Here is a 23,616-nt window from a genome sequence, read left to right as displayed (position 1 = left end):
AGCATCTGCAGTATTTAACTTTTGTACAAGTTTATTCACTTCATGCAAGCGTCATTAAAACGCATGAAGTTACAACTTCAAAATGTAACTCTTGAGAAAATCTTACTCAGAGTAAAGTATTTGAACATTTATGTGGTCGTTGTGAACACAGGTTGCCCAGAGTAAATGAACGCCGGAGCAAGTTTTCAACTGATATACATCCGTCTTCAGCCTGGAATGAAGCTGAACATGCAACAACACACTTCTCCCTCTGGCTCCGCCCACGCCCTCTGATCCCTCCCCTCGCACTGGCCCGCCCCACGCATTGGCCCCGCCCCTGATCCCTCCCCTCGAACTGGCCCCGCCCACGCCCTTGATCCCTCACCTCGCACTGGCCCCGCCCACGTCCTCTGATCCCTCCCCTCGCACTGGCCCCGCCCCTGATCCCACCCCTCGCACTGGCCCCGCCCTTTGATCCCTCCCCTCGCACTGGCCCCGCTCATTCCCTCTGATCCCACCCCTCGCACTGGCCCCGCCCACTCCCTCTGATCCCACCCCTCGCACTGGCCCCGCCCACATCCTCTGATCCCTCCCCTCGTACTGGCCCTACTCACACCTTCTGATCCACCCCTCGCACTGGCCCCGCCCACGTCCCCTGATCCCTCCACTGGCCCCTCCCACTTGCGCTTCGCGCTTGATGCATTTGAGATGCCGCATTGTGCGCCTGCGCACATTGATATGGTTCCTGTGCGGAGTTGGCGGCTGCTCAGGTTTGTCACCGCGGGAGGGGGATCGATCCCGGCCCGGACCCGGGGGGAGGTCGGGCCCGGCGGGGGGGTGAGGGCCGGGTGTCCCGGGAGCAGGAGCAGCCTGGCGGCTCGGGGCCAGCTTTATCCGGCTCTCATTAACTGTTAATGTTAACATTCCTTATGTTGGTTTAATTTGTATCAGGATGGGAAAGGGGCTCAGTAAAACTCCCCCTGTCCCCCCCCCGCCATCCCTCTCCCGCCCCCCATCCCGATCCCCCTCCTGCCCCCGATCCCCCTCCCCCAATGCCCTCCCCCCAATCCCCCTCCCTCTCCTGCCCCCCGACCCCCCTCCTGCCCCCCGACCCCCCTCCTGCCCCCCGACCCCCCTCCTGCCCCCCGACCCCCCTCCCTCCCTCTCCTGCCCCCCGACCCCCCTCCCTCTCCTGCCCCCCGACCCCCCTCCCTCTCCTGCCCCCCGACCCCCCTCCCTCTCCTGCCCCCCGACCCCCCTCCCTCTCCTGCCCCCCGACCCCCCTCCCTCTCCTGCCCCCCGACCCCCCTCCCTCTCCTGCCCCCCGACCCCCCTCCCTCTCCTGCCCCCCGACCCCCCTCCCTCTCCTGCCCCCCGACCCCCCTCCCTCTCCTGCCCCCCGACCCCCCTCCCTCTCCTGCCCCCCGACCCCCCTCCCTCTCCTGCCCCCCGACCCCCCTCCCTCTCCTGCCCCCCGACCCCCCTCCCTCTCCTGCCCCCCGACCCCCCTCCCTCTCCTGCCCCCCGACCCCCCTCCCTCTCCTGCCCCCCGACCCCCCTCCCTCTCCTGCCCCCCGACCCCCCTCCCTCTCCTGCCCCCCGACCCCCCTCCCTCTCCTGCCCCCCGACCCCCCTCCCTCTCCTGCCCCCCGACCCCCCTCCCTCTCCTGCCCCCGACCCCCCTCCCTCTCCTGCCCCCGACCCCCCTCCCTCTCCTGCCCCCCGACCCCCCTCCCTCTCCTGCCCCCCGACCCCCCTCCCTCTCCTGCCCCCCGACCCCCCTCCCTCTCCTGCCCCCCGACCCCCCTCCCTCTCCTGCCCCCCGACCCCCCTCCCTCTCCTGCCCCCCGACCCCCCTCCCTCTCCTGCCCCCCGACCCCCCTCCCTCTCCTGCCCCCCGACCCCCCTCCCTCTCCTGCCCCCCGACCCCCCCTCCCTCTCCTGCCCCCCGACCCCCCTCCCTCTCCTGCCCCCCGACCCCCCTCCCTCTCCTGCCCCCCGACCCCCCTCCCTCTCCTGCCCCCCGACCCCCCTCCCTCTCCTGCCCCCCGACCCCCCTCCCTCTCCTGCCCCCCGACCCCCCTCCCTCTCCTGCCCCCCGACCCCCCTCCCTCTCCTGCCCCCCGACCCCCCTCCCTCTCCTGCCCCCCGACCCCCCTCCCTCTCCTGCCCCCCGACCCCCCTCCCTCTCCTGCCCCCCGACCCCCCTCCCTCTCCTGCCCCCCGACCCTCCTCCCTCTCCTGCCCCCCGACCGCCCTCCCTCTCCTGCCCCCGACCCCCCTCCCTCCCTCTCCTGCCCCCGACCCCCCTCCCTCCCTCTCCTGCCCCCGACCCCCCTCCCTCCCTCTCCTGCCCCCGACCCCCCTCCCTCCCTCTCCTGCCCCCGACCCCCCTCCCTCCCTCTCCTGCCCCCGACCCCCCTCCCTCCCTCTCCTGCCCCCGACCCCCCTCCCTCTCCAGTATCTTTCTACTGCCCAACCTGGAAAACTAATATTTAACACTCTTAGTATAGAAGATCTCCCTTATAACGTTTTATATTTACTTTTCCCTGACTTGTCTTCTCTGATGTCGCTGGTTTAATTTGCAGTAACCTGAGTTCATTTTAAACTAATATTTTATATCCCTGAACTGGAACTTGTTAAATCTTTCCTTGCATTTCACTTCTTTTGCAGTTCGAATCAGTTTTGTTTTTCTCTGTTGCCCATGCTTTTCTGGACTTAATGATTAGAATTGCCCATAGTATAAGATGATCTGACCAGTACCTTAACAACCTCCTGACACTTCTGTTGTTCAAGTTACTATTTTATCTGTCCTGACATTTTTGTCCTCTCACCACGTTGCATAGACTCTGAAAATGATGAGACTGCTGGCACTGTCTTGTTCCTTTCTCAGTCTCTCTTTGTTAATTAAATTCCATTCATGAATTCTTATCATGTATATGTTTCAATAAATCAACAACACATTGGGCGGTGTTAAATTTTATTTGCCATCTTTCAGCTGTATTGCATGAATGATCTGAATCCAGACATAATTCTTTTGTTGCATTTTCTTGTCTCTACTCTGCCTATTTGAGAACCTTTAATATTTGGATATCCAGGTTACGAACTGTAAATCAGAAGTAACAAGTCTAAGTGCTGATCCTTGTGAAACTTCAGCCATTTTCCCAGTTAAATGTTATGTACCCCATAATTACTCTGTTTTCTCTCTTCCCACTTCTTAGTTCCAACTTGAATCCTATTGGTGGCAATGGGCGTCCAATGATACAGAATGATGGGAAAATACTTGCCATGTCTTCATCAATTCTACAAGGAGTTGTTGGCAGGAGAGAGGCCAAGCAAGGACAGTCAGGAATTGGCAGCTTTGCTTTCTCCCAACGTGTGCATGGAAGATTCAAACATTCCTCTGGAAACCAATGAATTCACTGAACCAAGTAGCCAAGCTTTTCATTTCCATGGGAGCATATTGACTGTGGATAGTCATGGCATGCTACATGATAGCCACTCAACCACAAATGGCAGTCAGAATGATATCCTGTTGCTTCAGATATCCTTGATTCAGATGATGGGTTCTAAATTACATTCTGAAATACTGAATCAAGATGTCAGAGAATCCTACATGAAGGCGACAAGAGTTTTATTAGAAGATATGGACATTTCATCTAAACTGGTGAGCGTGACTGGGTAGTCTGATAAGAATCGTTCTTTTATGTTTTATGACATGAAAACAGGCCATTCAGCCCAACTAATCAATGCCAGTGTTTATGCTCTGCACAAACCTGCTGCTCCTCTACCCTATCGGCATAATCCTATTCCTTTCTTTATCATGTGTTTATCTAGCTTCTCTTTAAATACATTTATTATTTGTCTCAACTTCCTGTGGTAATGAGTTCCACATTCTCACCACTCTGAGTAAAGAAGTTCCTCCTGAATTCTCTATTGCATTTATTAATAACTATTTATATTTATGGCCCTTAGTTCTGGTTTCCCCCGCAAGTGGAAACATCAGTCTTACATCTATCCTATTAAATCCCTTCATAATATTAAAGAGCTCTATCAGGTCACCTCTCAGACTTACCATCTTAAAGGCAAGAACCCCAGTCTGATCACTCTTTCCTCATAATTGTACCTGTTTGGTTCTTGTATCATTCTTGTACATCTTTTTTGTACCTTTTCCAGTGTTTCTATGTCCTTTTGCAATACGGAGATGTAACTGTGCACTGTACTCCCAAGCGTGATTATGTACTGTGTTATCATTATTTGGAAGATTATGTTTAGTTATTTTCATATATTGTTTCTGAGTACGTTGTGGAGCGAATTGCTTTCGGCTGGGGTTAGTACACCACTGACCTGTGAGTCATTTGTGTGAAGTGTAACTGACAATAGATTCACTGTGCTGTGGGCTGTCACTCACTTTGCCATCTAAGCTCTGTGTATGTAACTATTTTTTAGCCTTGAATCCATTTAATTTACTGAGTTATAGCTCAAGATTTGAAGTGTGAAACTTTGATACCTTGCTAGACCCCAACCTCAGCTTCCTTTTGCCTGACCATCAAGATCCATTCTTTTACCAAAAATATGTCCTTCCGCATCTGTAGCATTTTCCACTCCTTTCCCACTGAAACTCTAATCTATGTACTCATCATCTTGTGGCTTGATTTAACCCCTCTCCATCAACTACTTGGCAAAAACTCAACCTTACTAAGTGCCACGCTCTCATCACCCATTTTCATCATTCGGTTTCAATTTCTCACCCTTGTTTTCAGATGTCTTTATGGACTTGGTTCTCCCTGAATGATTTCCTGTTTCCTGATATCCTTGCACACACTCAAGCACAAACTTCTCCTCATGTCACACTCCATTATCTTTCAACCCTTACCCTGCTGTGCTCTGAAGTTTTCCATCTGCTCTCCCACATAACTCAAGTCCCTCATCCCTGGTACCATTCTAGTAAACCTCTGCCTTGGCTTCTTCTAATAAAGCCATTATATTTATTAATAAAGCCAGAGTTCCTTTATGTTTTTTTGACAGCCTTCTATATTATTATCACCTTCAAAGATTAGTGTGTACACAGCCCAAGTCTCTCTGTTCCCACATTGTATCATTTACTTCATATTGCCTTTTCTCATTTTTCCTACCAAAATATATCACTTCACACTTCTCTGTGTTGAATTTAATCTGCCACAAATCTTACCATTTCTAGGTTTATGACTTCCTGAAGTCTGCTACTATCCTTTTCAATGCTTACTACATTACCAAGTTTTGCCAGAGGCCTGAAGCCACACACAGGCTAGACCAGCTGAGGACAGAAGATTTCCCCTCCTTAAAGGACATTAGTGTACCAGATGGATTTTTATGACAATATGGTAGTTTCATGGTCAGCATTCCTGAAGCGGCTTTTTATTCCAGATTTAGTGGGATTTGAACTCATGTCTTTGGATCATTAGTCTCTGAATAACTGGTGCAGTAACGTAATGACTATGTTACCACACCTTTTTCTTCTGCATAGTCTCTCTAAACTCCCCTTTTGCAGTTACTGTGCCTCTATCTGCCCCTGTTGCTTTTGCTATAGAATCAGGGACTTGCTTAGTCACCTTAACTTCTCTCTTCATTATTCAAATTCCTTCTTCAGTCAGATTGTGGTGACAGCTACCAAACCCATGAGTTGGAGAGGGTGAGAAACGCTGTATAATGTGAAGTTATTGAGTGCATTCAATGGGAACAGGATAGAGGCCGCAGAAGTTTTGCCCTGCACCTTGTGGTATTGTAGTTCAGCATTCTGTTTGCTCCACTGCAAAGAATGTAATGCCCATATTGAGTTTCCATCACTTCCAGATATCTTTCAGCCACTTTCTATCTCTTTATGTAAGCGTGTCCACATATTTTTCTTCAGTGTGTGACTTCTTTCTCTGGGAAACTGCCCCAACATTGAAATTGTGATTGATAACAATTTGAGTTGTTAGCATGCATATAGCCATGCCAACATTAAGGGCAAGCTTCCCTGGCCAAAAATTGAGATTCTTTTCGCTCCCACTAATTGTTAAGACCTGCCATCTGGAAAATGGATGTTTGGAGCTAAGCTTACCAATCAATACTGCGGAAAAGATTGGTAAAGAAAATAAAATATGAAAAATTCATGGGTATTATATCTAAAGCATTTCATTAAAATTAAATCCCGATGACCCTGGTTGGCAGTGCAGTTTCAACATGCTTTTTTTCTGGCAGTGATCCATCCCCCTCGCCCATGGTGAAACCAATGTACAAAACTTGGAAACGCTGACACGGCTCCAAAAAATGCTTGACAATATTTTTAAAAACAGCATGTCCTGTTCCTCCCTTCTGTTCATTTACTGAGTTTCTCACTTTGGCACCCAAATGTCCCTAACCACTTCCATTCTCTTTACCTGGTCACTTCTTGCTCTCCTTTTGTTCTGTTCCTTTTCCTTTCAGCCGTTGACCCTTTCTCCATCACATTATCTTCTCTACCTCTTTTTGTGTCTCTCACTTTTTTCACTTGCCTCCCTTGCCATTTCCTTTTCCTCTCCCCTTCTCTTCTTTCATCTCTTCAGTTTTCTATTCTATTCTATTCTGTGGCGTTTCTCACATCCGATCATTTTCTGCCTACTTTCTGCCCTCCTCCTTCCCACTTCCTGCCTTTTGCTGTTAGCTCTCACCATTGTCTGTCTCTTGTCCCTTGACAGTGGGAAACAGTCGGGAGGGAGTTGCCCTGGGAGTCCTCAGCATCGATTCCAGAGCCCATGAAATATCATGGCCTCAGGTCAAACATGGGCAAGGAAACCTCCTGCTGATTACCACATACCGCCCTCCCTCAGCTGATGAATCAGTGCTCCTCCATGTTGAACATCACTTGGAGAAGGACTGAGGGTGGAAAGGGTGCACAATGCACTCTGGGTGGGAGGACTTCAATGTCCATCACCAAGAGTGGCTCGGTAGCACTACTACTAACCGAGCTGGCCAAGTCCTAAATGACGTAGCTGCTAGACTGGGTCTGCAGCAGGTGGTGAGGGAACCAAAAAGAGGGAAAACCATATTTGACCTCATCATCACCAACCTGCCTGCCGCAGGTGCATCTGTCCATGACAGTATCGGTAGGAGTGACCACTGCACAGTTGTTGTGGAGATGAAGTCCTGCCTTCACATTGAGGATAACCTCCATCGTGTTGTGTGGCACTACCACTGTGCTAAACGGGATAGATTTCGAACAGATCTAGCAGCTGAAGACTGGGCCTCCATGAGGCGCTGTGGGGCATCAGCAGCAGCAGAATTGTACTCGAACACAATCTGTAACTTTATGGCCCAGCATATCCCACACTCTACCGTTACTATCAAGCCAGGGGATCAACCCTGGTTCAATGAAGGGTGCAGGAGGGCAAGCCAGGAGCAGCACCAGGCATACCTAAAAATAAGGTGTCAACCTGGTGAAGCTACAACAAAGGACTACTTGCGTGCCAAACAGCATAATCAGCAAGTGATAGACAGAACTATGTGATCCTACAACCAACGGATCAGATCTTAGCTCTGCATTCCTGTCGCATCTAGTTGTGAATGGTGGTGGACAATTAAACAACTCACTGGAGGAGGAGGCTCCACAAATATCCCCATCTTCAATGATGGAGGGGCCCAGCACATCAGTGCAAAAGATAAGGCTGAAGCATTTGCTACAATCTGCCAGAGGTGCTGAGTGCATGATCCATCTCGGCCTCCTCCGGAGGTCCCTAGCATCACAGATGCCAGTCTTCAGCCAATTCGATTCACTCCATGTGATATCAAGAAACGGCTGAAGGCACTGGATACTGCAAAGGCTATGGACCCTGACAATATTCTAGCAATAGTACGGAAGATGTATGTTCCAGAACTTGCCGCACCCCTAGCCAAGCTGTTCTGGTACAGCTACAACACTACCATCTACCCGGCTATGTGGAAAATTGCCCGGGTATGTCCTGTACACAAAAAGCAGGACAAATCCAACTCAGCCAATTACCGCCTCATCAGTCGACTCTTGATCATCACTACAGTAATGGAAGAGGTCATCAACAGTGCTATTAAGCGGCACTTGCTTAGCAATAACCTGCTCACTGATGCTCAGTTTGGATTCCGCCAGGGCCACTCAGCTTCTGACCTCATTACAGCCTTGGTTCAAACATGTACAAAAGAGCTGAACTCTTGAGGTGAATTGAGAGACCTGCACTTGACATCAAAATCACATTTGACCAAGTGTGGCATCAAAGACCCCTAGCAAAACTGGAGTCAGTGGGAATCAGGGGGAAAACTCTCTGCTGGTTGGAGTCATACCTAGCACAAAGGAAGACGGTTGTGGTTGTTGGAGGTCAGTCATCTCAGCACCAGGACATCACTGCAGGAGTTCTTCAGGGTAATGTCCTCGGCCCAACCATCTTCAGCTGCTTCATCACCATAAGGGCAGAAGTGGGGATGTTCGCTGATGATTGTACAATATTCAGCACCGTTCATGACTCCTCAGATACTGAAGCAATCCATGTCCAAATGCAGCAAGACTTGGACAATATCCAGGCTTGGGCTGACAAGTGGCAAGTAACATTCCAGCCGCACAAGTGTCAGGCAATGACCACCTCCAGCGAGAGAGAATCCAACAAACGCCCCTTGATGTTCAATGGCATTACCATCACTGAATCCCCCACTATTAACACCCTGAGGGTTACCATTGACCAGAAACTGGACTGGACTAGCCATATAAATACTGTGGATACAAGAGCAGGTCAGAGGCTGGGAATTCTGCACCGAGTAACTCACCTCCTGACTCCCCAAACCCTGTCCACCATCTACAAGGCACAAGTCAGGAGTGTGGTGGAATACTCTCCACTTGCCTCATGAAGCTTGACACCGTCCAGGACAAAGCAGCCCACTTGATTGGCACCCCATCCACAAACATTCTGTCCCTCCACCACCGACGCACAGTAGCAGCAGCATGTACCATCTACAAGATGCACTGCAGGAATTCACCAAGGCTCCTGAGACAGCACCTTCCAAACCCATGACCACTACCATCTAGAAGGACAAGGGGAGCAGATAGACGGGAACACCACCACCTGGAATTTCCCCTCCAAGCCACACACTTGGAAATATATCTGCCGTTCCTTTACTGTCACTGGGTCAAAATCCTGAAACTCCCTCCCTAGCAGCACTGTGGGTGTACATACACCGCATGGACTGCAGCAGTTCAAGAAGGCAGCTCACCAGCAGCCCTCTCCCCCACTGGCGCGCGCCCCATCTCCCCCCGACTCGGGCGCCCCCTCTCCCCCCCCCGGCTCGGGGGCGGGCGCCCTCTCTCTTGCATGAGCGTTTGTCACTTCTCTCGTGTCCTTTCTCGCCCGCACGCGCTCCCTCTCCTCGCACATTTGCCCCCTCTCCTCGCTCGCATGTACGCCCCCTCTCTCCTGCTCGCGCGCACCCCCTCACCTCCCTTCCTCCCTAGCACACTCATCACTCCCATCGCACCATATTTTCATTCCTTAGGCTGAAGAAAGCTGCTCTACCAATCAGAGTCTGGTTCTGTCCCACATTTGCTGCTGATTGGCTCACTAGTGTTCCTAGCAACAGCAAATGCAGGAGAGAAGCGGATTGTGATTGGTTGGGGCAGTTCTTTGAAGAATCTTCAAATTTACTTAGTGACATTTTGAACACTGCGTCTGCAGGCCAGGTAGTGTATTGGACAAGCCTGTTGTAGATGGTACACACTCCTGCCACTATATCTCGTTGATGGAGGGAGTGAATGTTGAAGGTGGTGGATGGGGTGATGATCAAGTGGGCTGTTTATTGGATGGCGTCAAGCTTTTTGAGTGTTGTTGGAGCTGCACTCATCCAGGCAAGTGGAGAGTATTCCATCACACTCCTGACTTGAGTCTAGTAGACAGGTTTTGGGGAGTCAGGAGGTGAGTTACTCACTGTAGAATTCCCAGCCTCTGACTCATCTGGTAGCCACAGTATTTATGTGGCTGGTCCAGTTCAGTTTCTGGTCAATGGTTATTTAGATGGCTGGTCAAGGGTTAGCCCTCTTCCAATTTGCAAGTTCTACTTTGAATTGTTTCTTGTTCTGTTCCGTTACTTATCTAAGCCTTATGACATGATGATCACTCTTACCAAAATGCTTCCCCAGTTCCAGATCCAGCAATGCCTCCTTTTCAGTTGGGCTGAGTATGTACTGATCAAGGAAGTTCTCTGGGCACATTTCTGAAATTCCTCCCTTTCCTTTTCCCTTTACTCGAACATTATTGAAATCGATATTTGGGTCATTAAAGTCCCTCAGTTTCGCCGCACTATGGTTCTTGCACATCCCTGTGATTTCCCTGCAGATTTGCTCCTCTGTCCCTTGGTGGTCTATAGAGTCATACTCTTTTTGCTTCTCATCTCCAACCAGCTGGATTCTCTCCTTGTCTCCTCTCTTTTCAACACCATGTCTTCCCTAATCAGAACTTTCACCCCACCATTTTTTTATATTCCCTGTGCATTCTGAACACTTTGAATCTGTGAATATTAGGCATCCAGTTCTCACCATTCCATTATTACCATTACATCATATTCCCACGTGGCTGTTTACATTTGTATTTTGCACTTATTCACCACATTTTGTGCATTTACGTGAATGCACTCTAAACCTGTCTTTATATTCCTCATAGAACTTCTTAGTCCCCCTGCCAATTTAGTTTAAACTTTCCCCAACCACACTAGTGAACCTCCCTGTCCTATCCTGTTGAGGTGCAAGCTGTCCCTTTGAATTAGTGCCTCTTGCCCCAGACCTGGTCCCAATGCCTCAAGAACTCAAGAATCTGAAGCCCACCCCCACTCCTGTACCATGCCTCAAGCCACACATTGATCCTCCCTATCTTCCTTTTTCTACTCTCACTGTTGCAGGGCACCGGGAGTAATCCAGAGATTATACAATCCTCAAGGTCCTATTTTTTAAACTTACTCCCTAGCTCCTGAAATTATGACTATAAGACCTCAATACCTTCCTAAATTATTCCACAGCCTTGTCATATAGAAAGAGCAATAACAGCTTTATTTTCTATTAATTGCTGCACTCTTGAAATTGAGTGACGTATAATGTATTCCATCCCTAGGTTCCACTGTTTGGCTGCCCAGACAAGCTGTTGTCTCACTTGGCTGTGAAATGCGTTGCATCACTGATCCTAGTTCAGATTTTGGTGATGGTGAGTGTGAACTGAGGGTACAGTTTGTAATAATAGAAGCATTTTACTATTAGATTCAAATGTTGTGTTGATTACATGGCATTGCGTATAGGCAAACATTGTTGGCTCTGTTGTCTGAGGTAGGTTTCTGAAAAAGCACTATTTGCAATGCTTGTGCACTTGTGGTTCTATTGCACACTTGTGGCTTCTGCCCACAAGAAGAGGGTCCCTACTGAGACCAAAAACCATCAAGACATTTAGCTGATACCAGTGGCTGTTAACTTGGATCTTCAGGTTATATTCAGCGTTATCAGATGCTGTGAAGTCCTGACCTTAAGGCTGAGTTTATTCAATAGCCTTTGGAGACATTCCTAGACTTCCATCACATTTCAGTGTTTTATAAAGAAAGAAAGACAGCCATCTTTCTGACCAGTAGACAAAAATTTACAAACAACTGCAAACTTCCATCAACAGCAATTAAACTCATTAAGCGGGTGTGAAAGAAAGGGTCCATGTTAAACACACCTACATCTTCACAGAATAGCACATTATCTGTTACATGATGCAGCATAACTTCTGACTTACCATGAACAATGCTACAGGAGGTCTGGTAGTAATAACTATAAAAGGCTTGCATCAATGCTACAGGTTTTTTCAGTCTGGCTATGCAAAATGGGCCACTGTAGTTGCACAACTCCATTTTCCGTGATTAATTCTGAATACACGGGAATTAGTTAATGAATCAAAAACCCAGATTTCTAAAATTATATTAAAGAAGTAAACTACTCCTTGAAACTTCAGTAGTTGTGCTTCATTCTGTTTGTATGCATTCATCTGATAAGTATAATTATGTAATTAATGCTTCATTGTTTAATATTGAATTAGGGAACACTGAAATAATTAAATAATTGGCTGCCACTTCTCCTTTAAGCAATCCCTAGATCAATATGAAACACAATCAAGTGCTCATTATGACTGCACTAAAAAAACTTTCACAAGCAGGTTGGATGGTTTTATAAAGGTTAATGGCTCGCATGAATCAGTACTTTACATAATGTCAATGCTCAGATGGCAGTTTTCAGCTGTTGGTGGCGTGGGGGGTGGAGGGGGGAATGCTAATTGGGTAAAAATTGTTTTGTACAAAGTACAGAACTGCCAGTGATAAAGGAGGTTGCAAGTGAGATGATTAGTGAATTAGAATGTTTACGGGGTCAGTTATTAATCATGGAACTATGTGCTTTCTGTAATCCCTCATCTGTAATGGATCATGCAGTGGCTTTTGACCTTTAATCAACCACATTGGGAACGAAGGATCCAATTTCTAAATGTAATTACATGTCAGTAGTCCAATCCAATTTTTAATCCATTTTGTAGTTTGCACAACAAAATCCCATCATTTAAAATCGAGATGTTTTGATGGCCAGAATCTTCAGGTCGGCAAGTGGGGGTGGGCCCCACTCACCGACGCTGAAGATGACACGCAGTGACGTCAGGTGTGTGTCCCGACGTCACCGCGCGTTATTCTGATTTTCAGTTCGGCGGGCACACACCGGAGTTGGCTGCACGCCCACCGAACTGTCAAAGGCCTATTAAGGCCATTTAAATATCAATTGAAATACTTACCGGAGCTGCCCGTCCAACCTTAAGGTTGTCGGGCAGGAGAAGAGCCCAGGCGGCCTTCGCATTTATCATGGAACCTCACCCACAAGCAGGATGAGGTTTCATGAAGTGTCGATAAATTGAATAAAACATTTTATTAAAATTCATAGACATGTCCCAGCTCATGTGACACCTTCACAAGAGGGGACATGTCTGAAAAATTTTCTTTTTCTTTATTAAAGTTTTTAACAAACTAATCTCCCTGAGGTAGCTCTGTGCCTCAGGGAGATTTCTGCACTCTTTCATGCGCAAAGGAACGCAGGCCCAACTCAGCCTACTCCCCCCCGCCCGCACAGGGAGCGCTTAGCGCTTCCGAGTGCACGTCACGTAAAATGGCGGCGCGTAGCCACTCCCGCCCTACACCCCCCACCCCCCGACGGGGAGAAAATTCTCCCCATAAGTAGATAGGAAGAAACAGTTTCAACTGGTAGGAAAGGTCAGTAACCAGAGTGCACAGATTTCAGATAATTAACAAAAGAAAATTTGTGAGCCTAACTAACAACAGACAGTTGGACTGACAATTATAGTAGCGAAAATACTTGAGTCCATCTTAGGGATGTGATAACAGGAGGCTTAGCAAATCACAATATGATTAGACACAGTTAGCAGGGATTTATGAAAGGGAAATCATGTTTGATGAATCTATTAAGAGTTTTTTGAGGATGGAACTAGCAGGGTAGATAAGAGGAAACCATTGGATGTAGTACATCTGGATTTTCAGAAGGCACTTGACATGAAGTGGTTACACAAGATTGGGCTCGTGGGGTTTGGAGTAATGTATACCAGCATAGAGAGTAGGAATAAGTAGATCATTTTTGATCACAAGGATCAATGCTTGTGTCTGAGTTATCAATGACTTGGATGAGGGGACTGAGTGTAACGTAAGATGATACAAAATTATGTGGAAAAATAAGCTGTGAGGAGGATGCGAAGAGACGGAAAAGGAATATGGAATATAGGTTGTATGTGTGGACAAGAAGGTGGCAGATGGAGTATGATGTAGGGAAGTGTGGGGTTATTCACTTTGGTATAAAGAATAGAAAAACAATATTTTTTAAATGGTGAGAAACTATTAAATGTTGCTGTTCAGTGGGATTTGAGTGTCCTTATACATGGAACACAAAGTAAACATGCAAAGACGGCAGCCATTGGGAAAGCAAATGTTATGTTTGCCTTTATTGCAAGGTGGTGGGAGTTTGAGGAAGGATATCTTCCTGCAATTGTATAGGGCTACTGTATAGAGTACTGTATACAGTTTTGGTCTCCTTTCCTTAAATTGATTCCTGGGATATGAGGGTTGGCCTATGAGAAGAACTGGAATAGAATGCACCTGTACGCTTTGGAATTCAGAAGAATGGGAAGTTATCTCACTGAGAAACATAAAATCCTTAGAGGACTTCACAGTGTAGATCCTTAGCTGTTTTCCCCTAGCTGGAGTGTCTAGAACTAGTGTCAAAGGGTTGCTCATTTAGTACTGAGATGAGAAATGTCTTCACTCAGGGACACAGCTCTTTGGAATTCTCTATTTTAAAAGGCTGTGGACGCTCAGTCATTGAATATATTCAAGACTGAGATCAATGGTCTTTTGGACTCTATGGGAAACAAGGGTTATGGCGATAGGTCAGAAAAGTGGAGTTGAGTAGGATATCAGTCATGATCAGTTTGACAAGTGGAGCAGGCTCGAGGTCCCAGCAGGCCTACTTCTGCTCCTGTCTCTTACGTTCTTATCATCAGAAATGCACTACCTGGAAAAGTGGTGGAAACAGATTCAATAGTAACTTTCAAGAGAGACTGGGCACCAAATATTCCTGAATACAAGGTGTTCAGGAAAGATAGGGTAGCATACAAAGGATGAAAAGTGGCAGTATTGGTTAGGGGGAAAATTTACAGTGCTGGAGAGAGAGGCTGTTCTGGAGGGTTCCAGGACTGAAGCTATTTCATTAGAATTAAGAAACATTTAAGGTGCCATTATACCACTGGGTGTATTCTATAGGTCATCAAATAGTGGGAAATATATAGAGGAGCAACTTTGCAAGGAAATTACATAAAGATGAAAAACCTATAGAGTTGTGATAATGGGAGACTTTATCCTAAAATAGACTGTGTGATGAAACTCAAATGCTTCCCTTTAGTTTGTAGATTGGGAATGTCGGTTCCCGACAAACCTCAGGCCTTCTGTGCATGTGCCAGCTGGGAAAAGGCTGCACATGCACGGTTTGGGTTTTTGCACTCCTCAGGCTGGCGAACGGCCCTGCGTGTCTGCGCAGAAGAAAAGAAACAAAATGGTGTGAAAATGCTGATCAAATGACCTGACATGGAGCGCCATAGTTGTGTTTGTGTCTCAGAGAGGGGGATGGGGAGAGGTCCCAAATCAAGGAGGGGAACAGGGAGAGGTTCCAAAAAGAAGTCCTAGGTAAGGGACAAAGCCAGGGGATGGAAACGTGTCCCTTCAGTGAAGTTAAAGAAAGAAACAGAGTAATAGGCTCCCAGCTCACGAAAGAGCTGCAGGGACCAGACTTTGAGTGAAGTGGGCACAAGAGGAGCCCTGAAGATCCGAGAAGGCAGCTGATGGGTGGGGCAAAGGTGCCCCTTTGGAGCAGTGGTGTTCCACTTGGCATAGCCAAAGATCTGAGATTGTGCGTGGAAAGTGAAGCTTGAGTGTGCTCGGAGATCCAGGGGAAAAGAATCCTGGAAGACTAGATTGAAACCCTGCAAGGCGGGTCATCGTTGAAGACGTCCAAGTGGGAGTGACTTTTGAAGAGAATTCTAAGGTGAGATCTTCAGATGTGGAGATTGGAAACCCTCAAGAGAAGACGAAGTTTCAGTGAGATTGGTTGGCTCACAATGGGACAAACATCTGAGTGGGTTATTGAGAAATCCATGGAAGCTGTTTTGTTGGAATGTTGGGAGTATAAGATATTGTAAATTGTTTTATCTTTCTGAACTTGTACAGTAAAGTTTATTTTTGTTTGTTTCAAACTCGTGGAATCTTGTGGCTTTATTCACTTACAAAGTGTCTTGAGTCTTAGGTTTTGTTTATAGCAAATAAAGTTTATTGGTCCCTAACCGGATCTCCCCCACGTCCCAGGCTCTGGCCAAGGATCATAACAACTGGGATACTAATAGTATAAAAGACAGAGAGGGGGAAGTGTTTCTGAAGTGCATTCAGAAAAAAATGATTGATTAGTATGTTTCTGGCCCAACGAGGATGGATGCATTGCTGGATCTGGTTCTGGGGAATGAGGTGGGTCAAGTGTCACTAGGGGAATGTTTATGGAACAATGATCATAGTATCATAAGGTTTGGGTTATTTATGAAAAAGGCCAAGGAGCAATCCAGGGTCAAAGTACTAAATTGGAAGAGGACCAGTTTCAGTGGGATGAGAATGGAATTGTCCAGGATAAATTGGAATCAAAGATTGGCAGTCAAAATGATACATGAACAATGGACTGCCTTGAAAGAAATGATTCAAGCAGCCAAGAGATGCTCTCACAAGGTGGGGTAGGTAGAGCAGTTGGCACCAGAGCTTCCTGGATGACGAAGGAGAAAGAGAATAAAATGTGTAGAGAAAGGGGATGTAAGACAGATGTCAGGTTGATACTACAAGTGAGAATCGGGCTGAATATAGAAATTTCAGAGGGGGAATTAAAAAGAAAATGAGGCAAAGAGAGAGCATGAGAAGCGACTGGCAGCTAACAACGACTGGCGTCTAACATAAAAGGCATCCAAAAGTCTCCTACTAGCATATAAATAGTAAAAGGGAATTAGGAGGATGGGTGGGTCATGTTAGCAGCGAAACGCCACCTCAGGTTGCAAACTTTGTCTAAGCCATGTCTTGTGGAATTCTTGTGGAATTTGCTGGATTGGAATTAAAATTGTGTACTAATGTCATCTATCTCCAAAATGCTTACAGATTCCCAGCGCCTGTCTTCATTTGCCCCCACAGATTCCTCCTCCAAATCTATCATACTGTTTACATCAGTATTCACATATCTCCTATATCTTTCAGCTAATGCTCAAGTTTTTGACCTAATGTTTTGTGTTTTTAAGGATCATGAAATTATTTTAGATTGCCCAATCATCCCTTGTTATATGTCTGACTACAGTTAAGGGATTTGAAGGTGGAAACAAATTAGTAATATTTGCTAAATGCAAGCTAGGTTTCAGTTCAAGCTAGATTTTTTAACGGTCATCTCCTTAACAGGAATAAAAACAGATAGTGCTGGAAAGAACTCATCAGGTTAGACAGCATCTGCGTAGAGAGAGAATGTGAATTAATGTTTCAGGTCAGTGACCTATCATCAGTGCGGTACAGTTTTGTTAGTAACTTTTAACAATGGGTTCTGTTGTCACTTGTTTTTAGAATCTGTCCATTGAAAGCTGGATGAACAGCTGTTTGTACACTCTATCAGAAGACTCTGGAAGCAGTAAAGCAGCTGAATGGCTGCAAACAATTACATTTGTGATTAAAGAAGTTTTAAAGGGAAAATCCCTGAACAAGACAGGTTAGTGTATCCTTTCCTTGTGGTAATATCCAAGATAAAGCTGTAATGAATTGTGTATTTTTAAACTTCATTGTGCACATATTAAAGGAAGGGTGGGAAAAATGATCATTGTGATCACCCCGCCCACACTTTAGATAGTGCCTCTGCACTCTGACTATTGCACTGTCCAACTTCAGTATGATGGCCTTAGACTTGTACTCCACTGATCTGGCAATACAACCTCATAGTTGGTTTGCTTTATTGATTCAAAAACAAAAATTGCTGGAAAAACTCAGCAGGTCTGACAGCATCTGTGGAGGGGAAGACAGAGTTAACGTTGCAAGTCTGTATGACTCTTCATCAGAACTTAAGAGGGGTAGAAATGTGGTGAAATATAAGCTGTTTAAAGGGGGTGGGACAGGTGGAGCTGAATAGAGGGCCGGTGATAGGTGGAGGCAAAGGAGAGATTGCCAAAGATGTCATAGACAAAAGGACAAAGGGGTGTTGATGGTAGTGATATTGTCTAATGGATGTGCTAATGGTGACATTAAGGGTAGAAAGTAGGATGAGCAAGGTACAGATAGCCCTAGTGGGGGTGGGGTGGGGGGGAAGGGATCGAAATAGGCTAAAAGGTAGAGATAAAACAATGGATGGAAATAAATTTAAAAATAATGGAAAAAGGTGGGAAAAGAAAAATATATATATATAAAAATATATAATTATTTGAAAAAAGGGGATCAAAAAGGGGGTGAGGATGGAGGAGAAAGAGTTCATGATCTGAAGTTGTTGAACTCAATGTTGAGTCCGGAAGGCTGTAAAGTGCCTGATCGGAAGATGAGGTGCTGTTCCTCCAGTTTGCATTGAGCTTCACTGGAACATTGCAGCAGACCAAGGATGGACATGTGGGCATGAGAGCAGGGTGGAGTGTTGAAATGGCAAGCAACAGGGAGGTCTGGGTCATGCTTGCGGACAGACCAAAGGTGTTCTGCAAAGCGGTCCACCTAGTCTGCATTTGGTGTCTCCAATGTAGAGGAAACCGCATTGGGAGCAGCGAATGCAGTAGACTAAATTGAGGGAAGTGCAAATGAAATGCTGCTTCATTTGAAAGGAGTGTTTGGGCCCTTGGAAGGTGAGGAGAGGGGAAGTAAAGGGGCAGGTTTTGCACCTTCTGCGGTTGCATGGGAAGGTGCCGTGGGAGGGGTTTGAGGGTGATGGAGGAGTGGACCAGGGTGTCCCGAAGGGAACGATCCCTGCGGAATACCGACACGGGGGTGGTGGGGTGGGGGGTGAAGGGAAGATGAGTTTGGTGGTGGCATCATGCTGGAGTTGGCGGAAATGGTGGAGGATGATCCTTTGAATGCGGAGGCTGGTGGGGTGATAAGTGAAGTCAAGGGGGACCCTATCGTGGTTCTGGAAGGGTAAGGAAGGTGTGAGGGCGAATGCGCGGGAGATGGGCCGGACATGTTTGCGGCCCTGTCAACCACCATGGGTGGAAAACCTCAGTTAAGGAAGAAGGAAGGCATGTCAGAGGAACTGTTTTTGAAAGTGGCATCATCAAAACAGATGCGACGGAGGCGAAGGAACTGAGAGAATGGGATGGAGTCCTTACAGGAAGCAGGGTGTGAGGAGCTGTAGTCGAGGTAGCTGTGGGAGTCAGTGGGCTTGTAATGAATTTTGGTGGATAGTCTATCATCAGAAATAAGAAATGTTATTCTTTGTGGCTGTCACAATTATTTCCCATTGTATCTCAAAATCTAAAGAACAATCAACCTATAATAGTAAGCATCTATTAAGGTCAATATAACCAACAATTCACAAACTTTACATATGCTACCCAATTGACATTTTCCCATTTGCTTAAACTCCACCCGGAATAAGGTGGTCGCTTTTTTGCCTAATACCTACCACTAACAGTGATCTACGAACACATGAGTTAGGAGCAGGAGTAGCAGGAGAGCCTGCTCTGCCATTCAATAAGCTGATGGCTGATCTGAATGTAACCTCCTTCCTGCCTACCCCTGATAACCTTTCACCTCCTTGTTTATCAAGAATCTACCTACCCCTGCCTTGAAAACATTCAAAGATTCTGCTTTCACTGCCTTTTGAGGAAAGGAGTTCCAAAGACTCACTACCCTTTGTAGTCCATAGACCCAGTGTTAGTTCTCCACACCCCAGAACCAGCTGGAATTAAATCCATACCTGACAGAAGAACAAGATTATGAAGCCACCCACACCCCTGCAGACTGAGAACCCACCCCCTACCCTCTTTGCTGCCCTTTCCCCATCCCTAGCCCTTCCATCTTTTCCCAATTTCCCTCTCCCTCCTCTCTGCCATCTACTAACATTTCCCCTCTCCCCATCTTCATCATGGTCCATTTAACATAATTGACCTGCATAGCTCTGCAGACTTGCAAACAGCATCAAAATGCTTTCCTAATTTGTTAGTGGGTTCTTCGGATTCTATTGTCCCTCTATTGGTTCAGTATTACAAATTTGACCGAGTTACTTTTGTTCTCTTTTTGGAGATCAAAAGCAGTGATCCCTGGAACTCCAGGACATCTCCCCAGGCCGGCATCATTCTCCTAACTACTACCTGCTACTCTCTCTCAGCTAATTTTTCATCCTCCTCCTAAGTTTTACCTAACAACCACGACATGAAATGGTGTAGCAGCCTTTCATGGGGACCTTTTATCAACAGCTTTATAGAAGCCATGTTGATTATATTTGAGATGCTGCTTCCTCAAAGACATCACTGGTTGGTGAGGCAGGACTGGTTATTTTGTGCCACTACTAAGCTGTTCCCTATAACTCAGTCCATTATTGTACTAGTCACTGATATGAAACCAGTGATCTGTAGTTACCCATGTTTGCCTTATTATCTTTCTTGAAAATGAATACCACTGTATTACTTTTATTTCCAGTCCAGTGGGTACTTTCTTCTATTTACTGACTTGATGGCAGTCAGCACTGTGGATTTTGGCTGGAGACTTTCTTGGAGCTGTTCATGTTCTGCTGCACTAACTTAATGGGAAGTGCAGCAGAAGCCCCATTTATGTTGTAGGGTTTCCATCACACTGCTGGCAGGGTTACAGTGGCAGAGGGTGAGTAGATTCAAGGAAATTCCTGGCCTTTGTTTCTAGTCTCCCTGAGCCTGTGGCATCATATTTGTAGCAAGGGAATTCATTGATTTTTGAGCTATTTAAACTTTTTATATATTATGTTGGCTTCACTCAGAGGACAAAATGGTTTCCCCTCCCAATTTTTTCACCGTGTTGGAGAAGCAACTGAATCATACAGACCAGCAAGGTTCAGCTGATATACCCACTAGTCCTATCCACCAGCGGTCACTGTCTAGATGCAGGCAGTAGAATCACAGCCCAGCAGATTGGGTGGGGGAGAAACATTTGGCCAAAAAATCCACAGAATACATGCAAAACAAAGAATTCAATAAGGTTTTTGTAGTGGGCTTTTGTGTCTTTTGCTTTGACGTCTCATTGGGATGTTTTCTAAGGTAAATATTGAGATGTCTCATTTTTCTCCAGCTCATGAGATAATGAGTTGGAACTGCCAGTTGAAGAATTTAAAGAATCTGAATGATCTGTAATATTGGGGGAATAGTGTGTTTCAGCAAAAACAGGTGGCATGAGGGCTGACTGCCTCAAACCCAATAGCACCACCAGAGGACATGCAATTCCACATACTGAGACACTCCATAGTAAAATCTCTGAAATGCAAAGTTCACAAAAATAGAGTCATAGAGTTATGTAGCACAGAAACAGGCCCTTCGGCCTATCATGTCTGTGCCGGCCATCAAGCACCTATTTATTCTAATCCCATTTTCCAGCACTTGGCCTGTAGCCCTGTATGCTATGGTGTTTCAACTGCTCATCTAAATCCTCCTCAAGTGTTGTGAGGGTTCCTGCGTCTACCACCCCCTCAGGCAATGTGTTCCATAACCCAATCACCCTCTGGCTGAAAATTTTTTTCTTCGAATTCCCTCTAAACCTCCTGCCCCTTACCTTAAATCTATGCCCCCTGGTTATTGACATCTGTGCTAAGGGGAGAAGTTTCTTCCTTTCTCTCCTATCTATGCCCCTCATAATTTTGTATACCTCTATCAGGTCCCCCCTCAGCCTTCTCTGCTCTAAGGAAAACAACCCCAGCCTATCCAGGCTCTCTTCATAGCTGAAATGCTCCAGCCCGGACAACATCCTGGTGAATCTCCTCTGCACCGTCTCCAGTGCAATCACATCCTTCCTATAGTGTGGAGACCAGAACTGCACACATATTCCAGCTGTGGCCTAAATAGCATTTTATACAGCTCCAACATAACCTCCCTACTGTTGTATTCTATGCCTCAGCTAATAAAGACAAGTATCCCACATGCCTTCTTAACCACCGTATCTACCTGTGGTGCTACCTTCAGGGATCTAAGGACATGTACATCAAGGTCCCGCTGATCCTCTGTACTTCCTAGGGTCCTACCATTCATTGTGTATTCCCTTGCTGTGTTGGTCCTCCCAAAATGCATCACCTCACACTTCTCAGGATTAAATTCCATTTGTCACTGCTCTGCCCATCTTACCAGCCTATCTATATTGTCCTGTAATCTAAGGCTTTCCTCCTTAGTATTTACAACACCACCAATTTTCATGTCATCTGCGAATTTACTGATCATACCTCCTATATTCACGTCAAAATCATTAATGTGCACTGCAAACAGCAAGGGTCCCAGCGCTGATCCCTGCGGTACACCACTCATCACAGGCTTCCAATCACAAAAACAACCTTCGACCATCACCTCTGCCTCATGCCACTAAGCCAATTTTGGATCCAATTTACCAAATTGCCCTGGATCCCATGGGCTCTTACCTTCTTGACCATTCTCCCATGCGGGACCTTGTCAAAAGCCTTACTGAAGTCCATGTAGAACATCAACTACACTACCCTCATCTACACAACTAGGCACCTCCTCGAAAAATTCAATCAAATTTGTTAGACATGATCTCCCCACTCCCCGACAAAGCCATGCTAACTATCCCTGATTAATCCCTGCCTCTCCAAGTGGAGATTAATCCTGTCCCTCAGAATATTTTTCCAATAGTTTCCCTGCCACTGATGTTGGCCTCACTGGCCTGTAATTACCTGGTTTATCTGTACTACCCTTCATGAATAATGGTACCACATTTGCAGTCCAATGGCACCTCTCCTGTGGCCAGAGAGGATTTGAAAATTAGTGTCAAAGCCCCTGCAATCTCCTCCCTTGCCTCACATAGCAGCCTGGTATACATCTCATCTGGGCCTGGGGATTATCCACTTTTAAGCCCACTAAAACCACTGATACCTCCTCCCTTTCAATGTTAATTTGTTCAAGTATATCACAGTCCTCCTCCCTGATTTCTACATCTACTTCACCCTTCTCCATAGTGAACACAGATGAAAAGTAATCATTTAAAATTCACCTACATCCTCTGGCTCCTCGCACAGATTGCCACTTTGGTCCCTAATGGGCCCTACTCTTTCCCTGGTTATCCTCTTGCCCTTAATATATTTATAAAATGCCTTGGGATTTTCCTTTACCTTGCCTGCCAGTGCTTTTTCATGCCCCCTCTTCGCTCTCCTAATTATATTTTTAAGTACCCCTCTACACTTTCTATACTCCTCTAGGGCTTCTGTTTTCAGCCCTCTGTATCTGCCATACACCATTTTTTCCTTATCCAATCCTCTATATCCCTTGACATCCAGCGTTCCCTGGACTTGTTGGTCCTACCCTTCACCTTTACGGGAACATGTTGGCCCTGAACTCTTACTATTCCCTTTTTGAATGACTCCCACTGGTCTGCTGTAGACTTTCCTACAAGTAGCTGCTCCCAGTCGACTTTGGCCAGATCCTGTCTTGTCATATTGAAGTCGGCCTTCCCCCAGTTCAGAATCTTTATTTCCGGTCCATCTTTGCCCTTTTCCATAACTACCTTCAATCTTACAGAGTTATGGTCACTATCCCCAAAATGATCCCCCCACTGACACTTCTGCCACTTGCCCGGCTTCACACCCTAAGATTAGGTCAAGTACCATCCCTACTCTTGTAGGACATTCTACTTGCTGAGTCAAAAAGCTCTCCTGGATGCACTTTAAGAATTCTGCTCCCTCTAAGCCTTTCACACTAAGACTATCCCAGTTAATATTGGGGAAGTTGAAATCCCCTACTATTATTACCCTATTATTTTTACACTTCTCTGAGATTTGTCTACACATCTGTTCCTCTATCTCCCCCTGACTGTTTGGAGCCCTATTGTACACTCCCAGCAAAG

The 23,616-nt window shown here is 46.4% G+C and overlaps 1 protein-coding gene across 2 annotated transcripts in view; it reads left to right on the top strand.

Moving 5' to 3' along the window:
• The first annotated feature begins 680 nt into the window (after window positions 1-680).
• Window positions 681-23,616, top strand: part of lins1 (lines homolog 1) — a 44,755-nt gene continuing 21,819 nt past the window's right edge. The window contains exons 1-4 of one of the 2 annotated variants that reach the window (XM_078530490.1): window positions 681-749; window positions 3,201-3,646; window positions 11,094-11,183; window positions 17,185-17,326. In XM_078530490.1, the coding sequence (XP_078386616.1) occupies window positions 3,248-3,646; window positions 11,094-11,183; window positions 17,185-17,326 (631 nt within the window). In that variant the 5' untranslated portion in view covers window positions 681-749; window positions 3,201-3,247. The remainder of the gene's footprint in view (window positions 750-3,200; window positions 3,647-11,093; window positions 11,184-17,184; window positions 17,327-23,616) is intronic. The other variant, XM_078530491.1, reaches the window with a different exon arrangement.

This window comes from Cetorhinus maximus, chromosome 26 (assembly GCF_964194155.1).
Source record: "Cetorhinus maximus chromosome 26, sCetMax3.hap1.1, whole genome shotgun sequence".
NCBI lineage: Eukaryota > Metazoa > Chordata > Chondrichthyes > Lamniformes > Cetorhinidae > Cetorhinus > Cetorhinus maximus.
The sequence above is the reverse complement of the archived record's forward strand: the minus strand, read 5'-3'. Positions and strand labels throughout refer to the sequence as shown.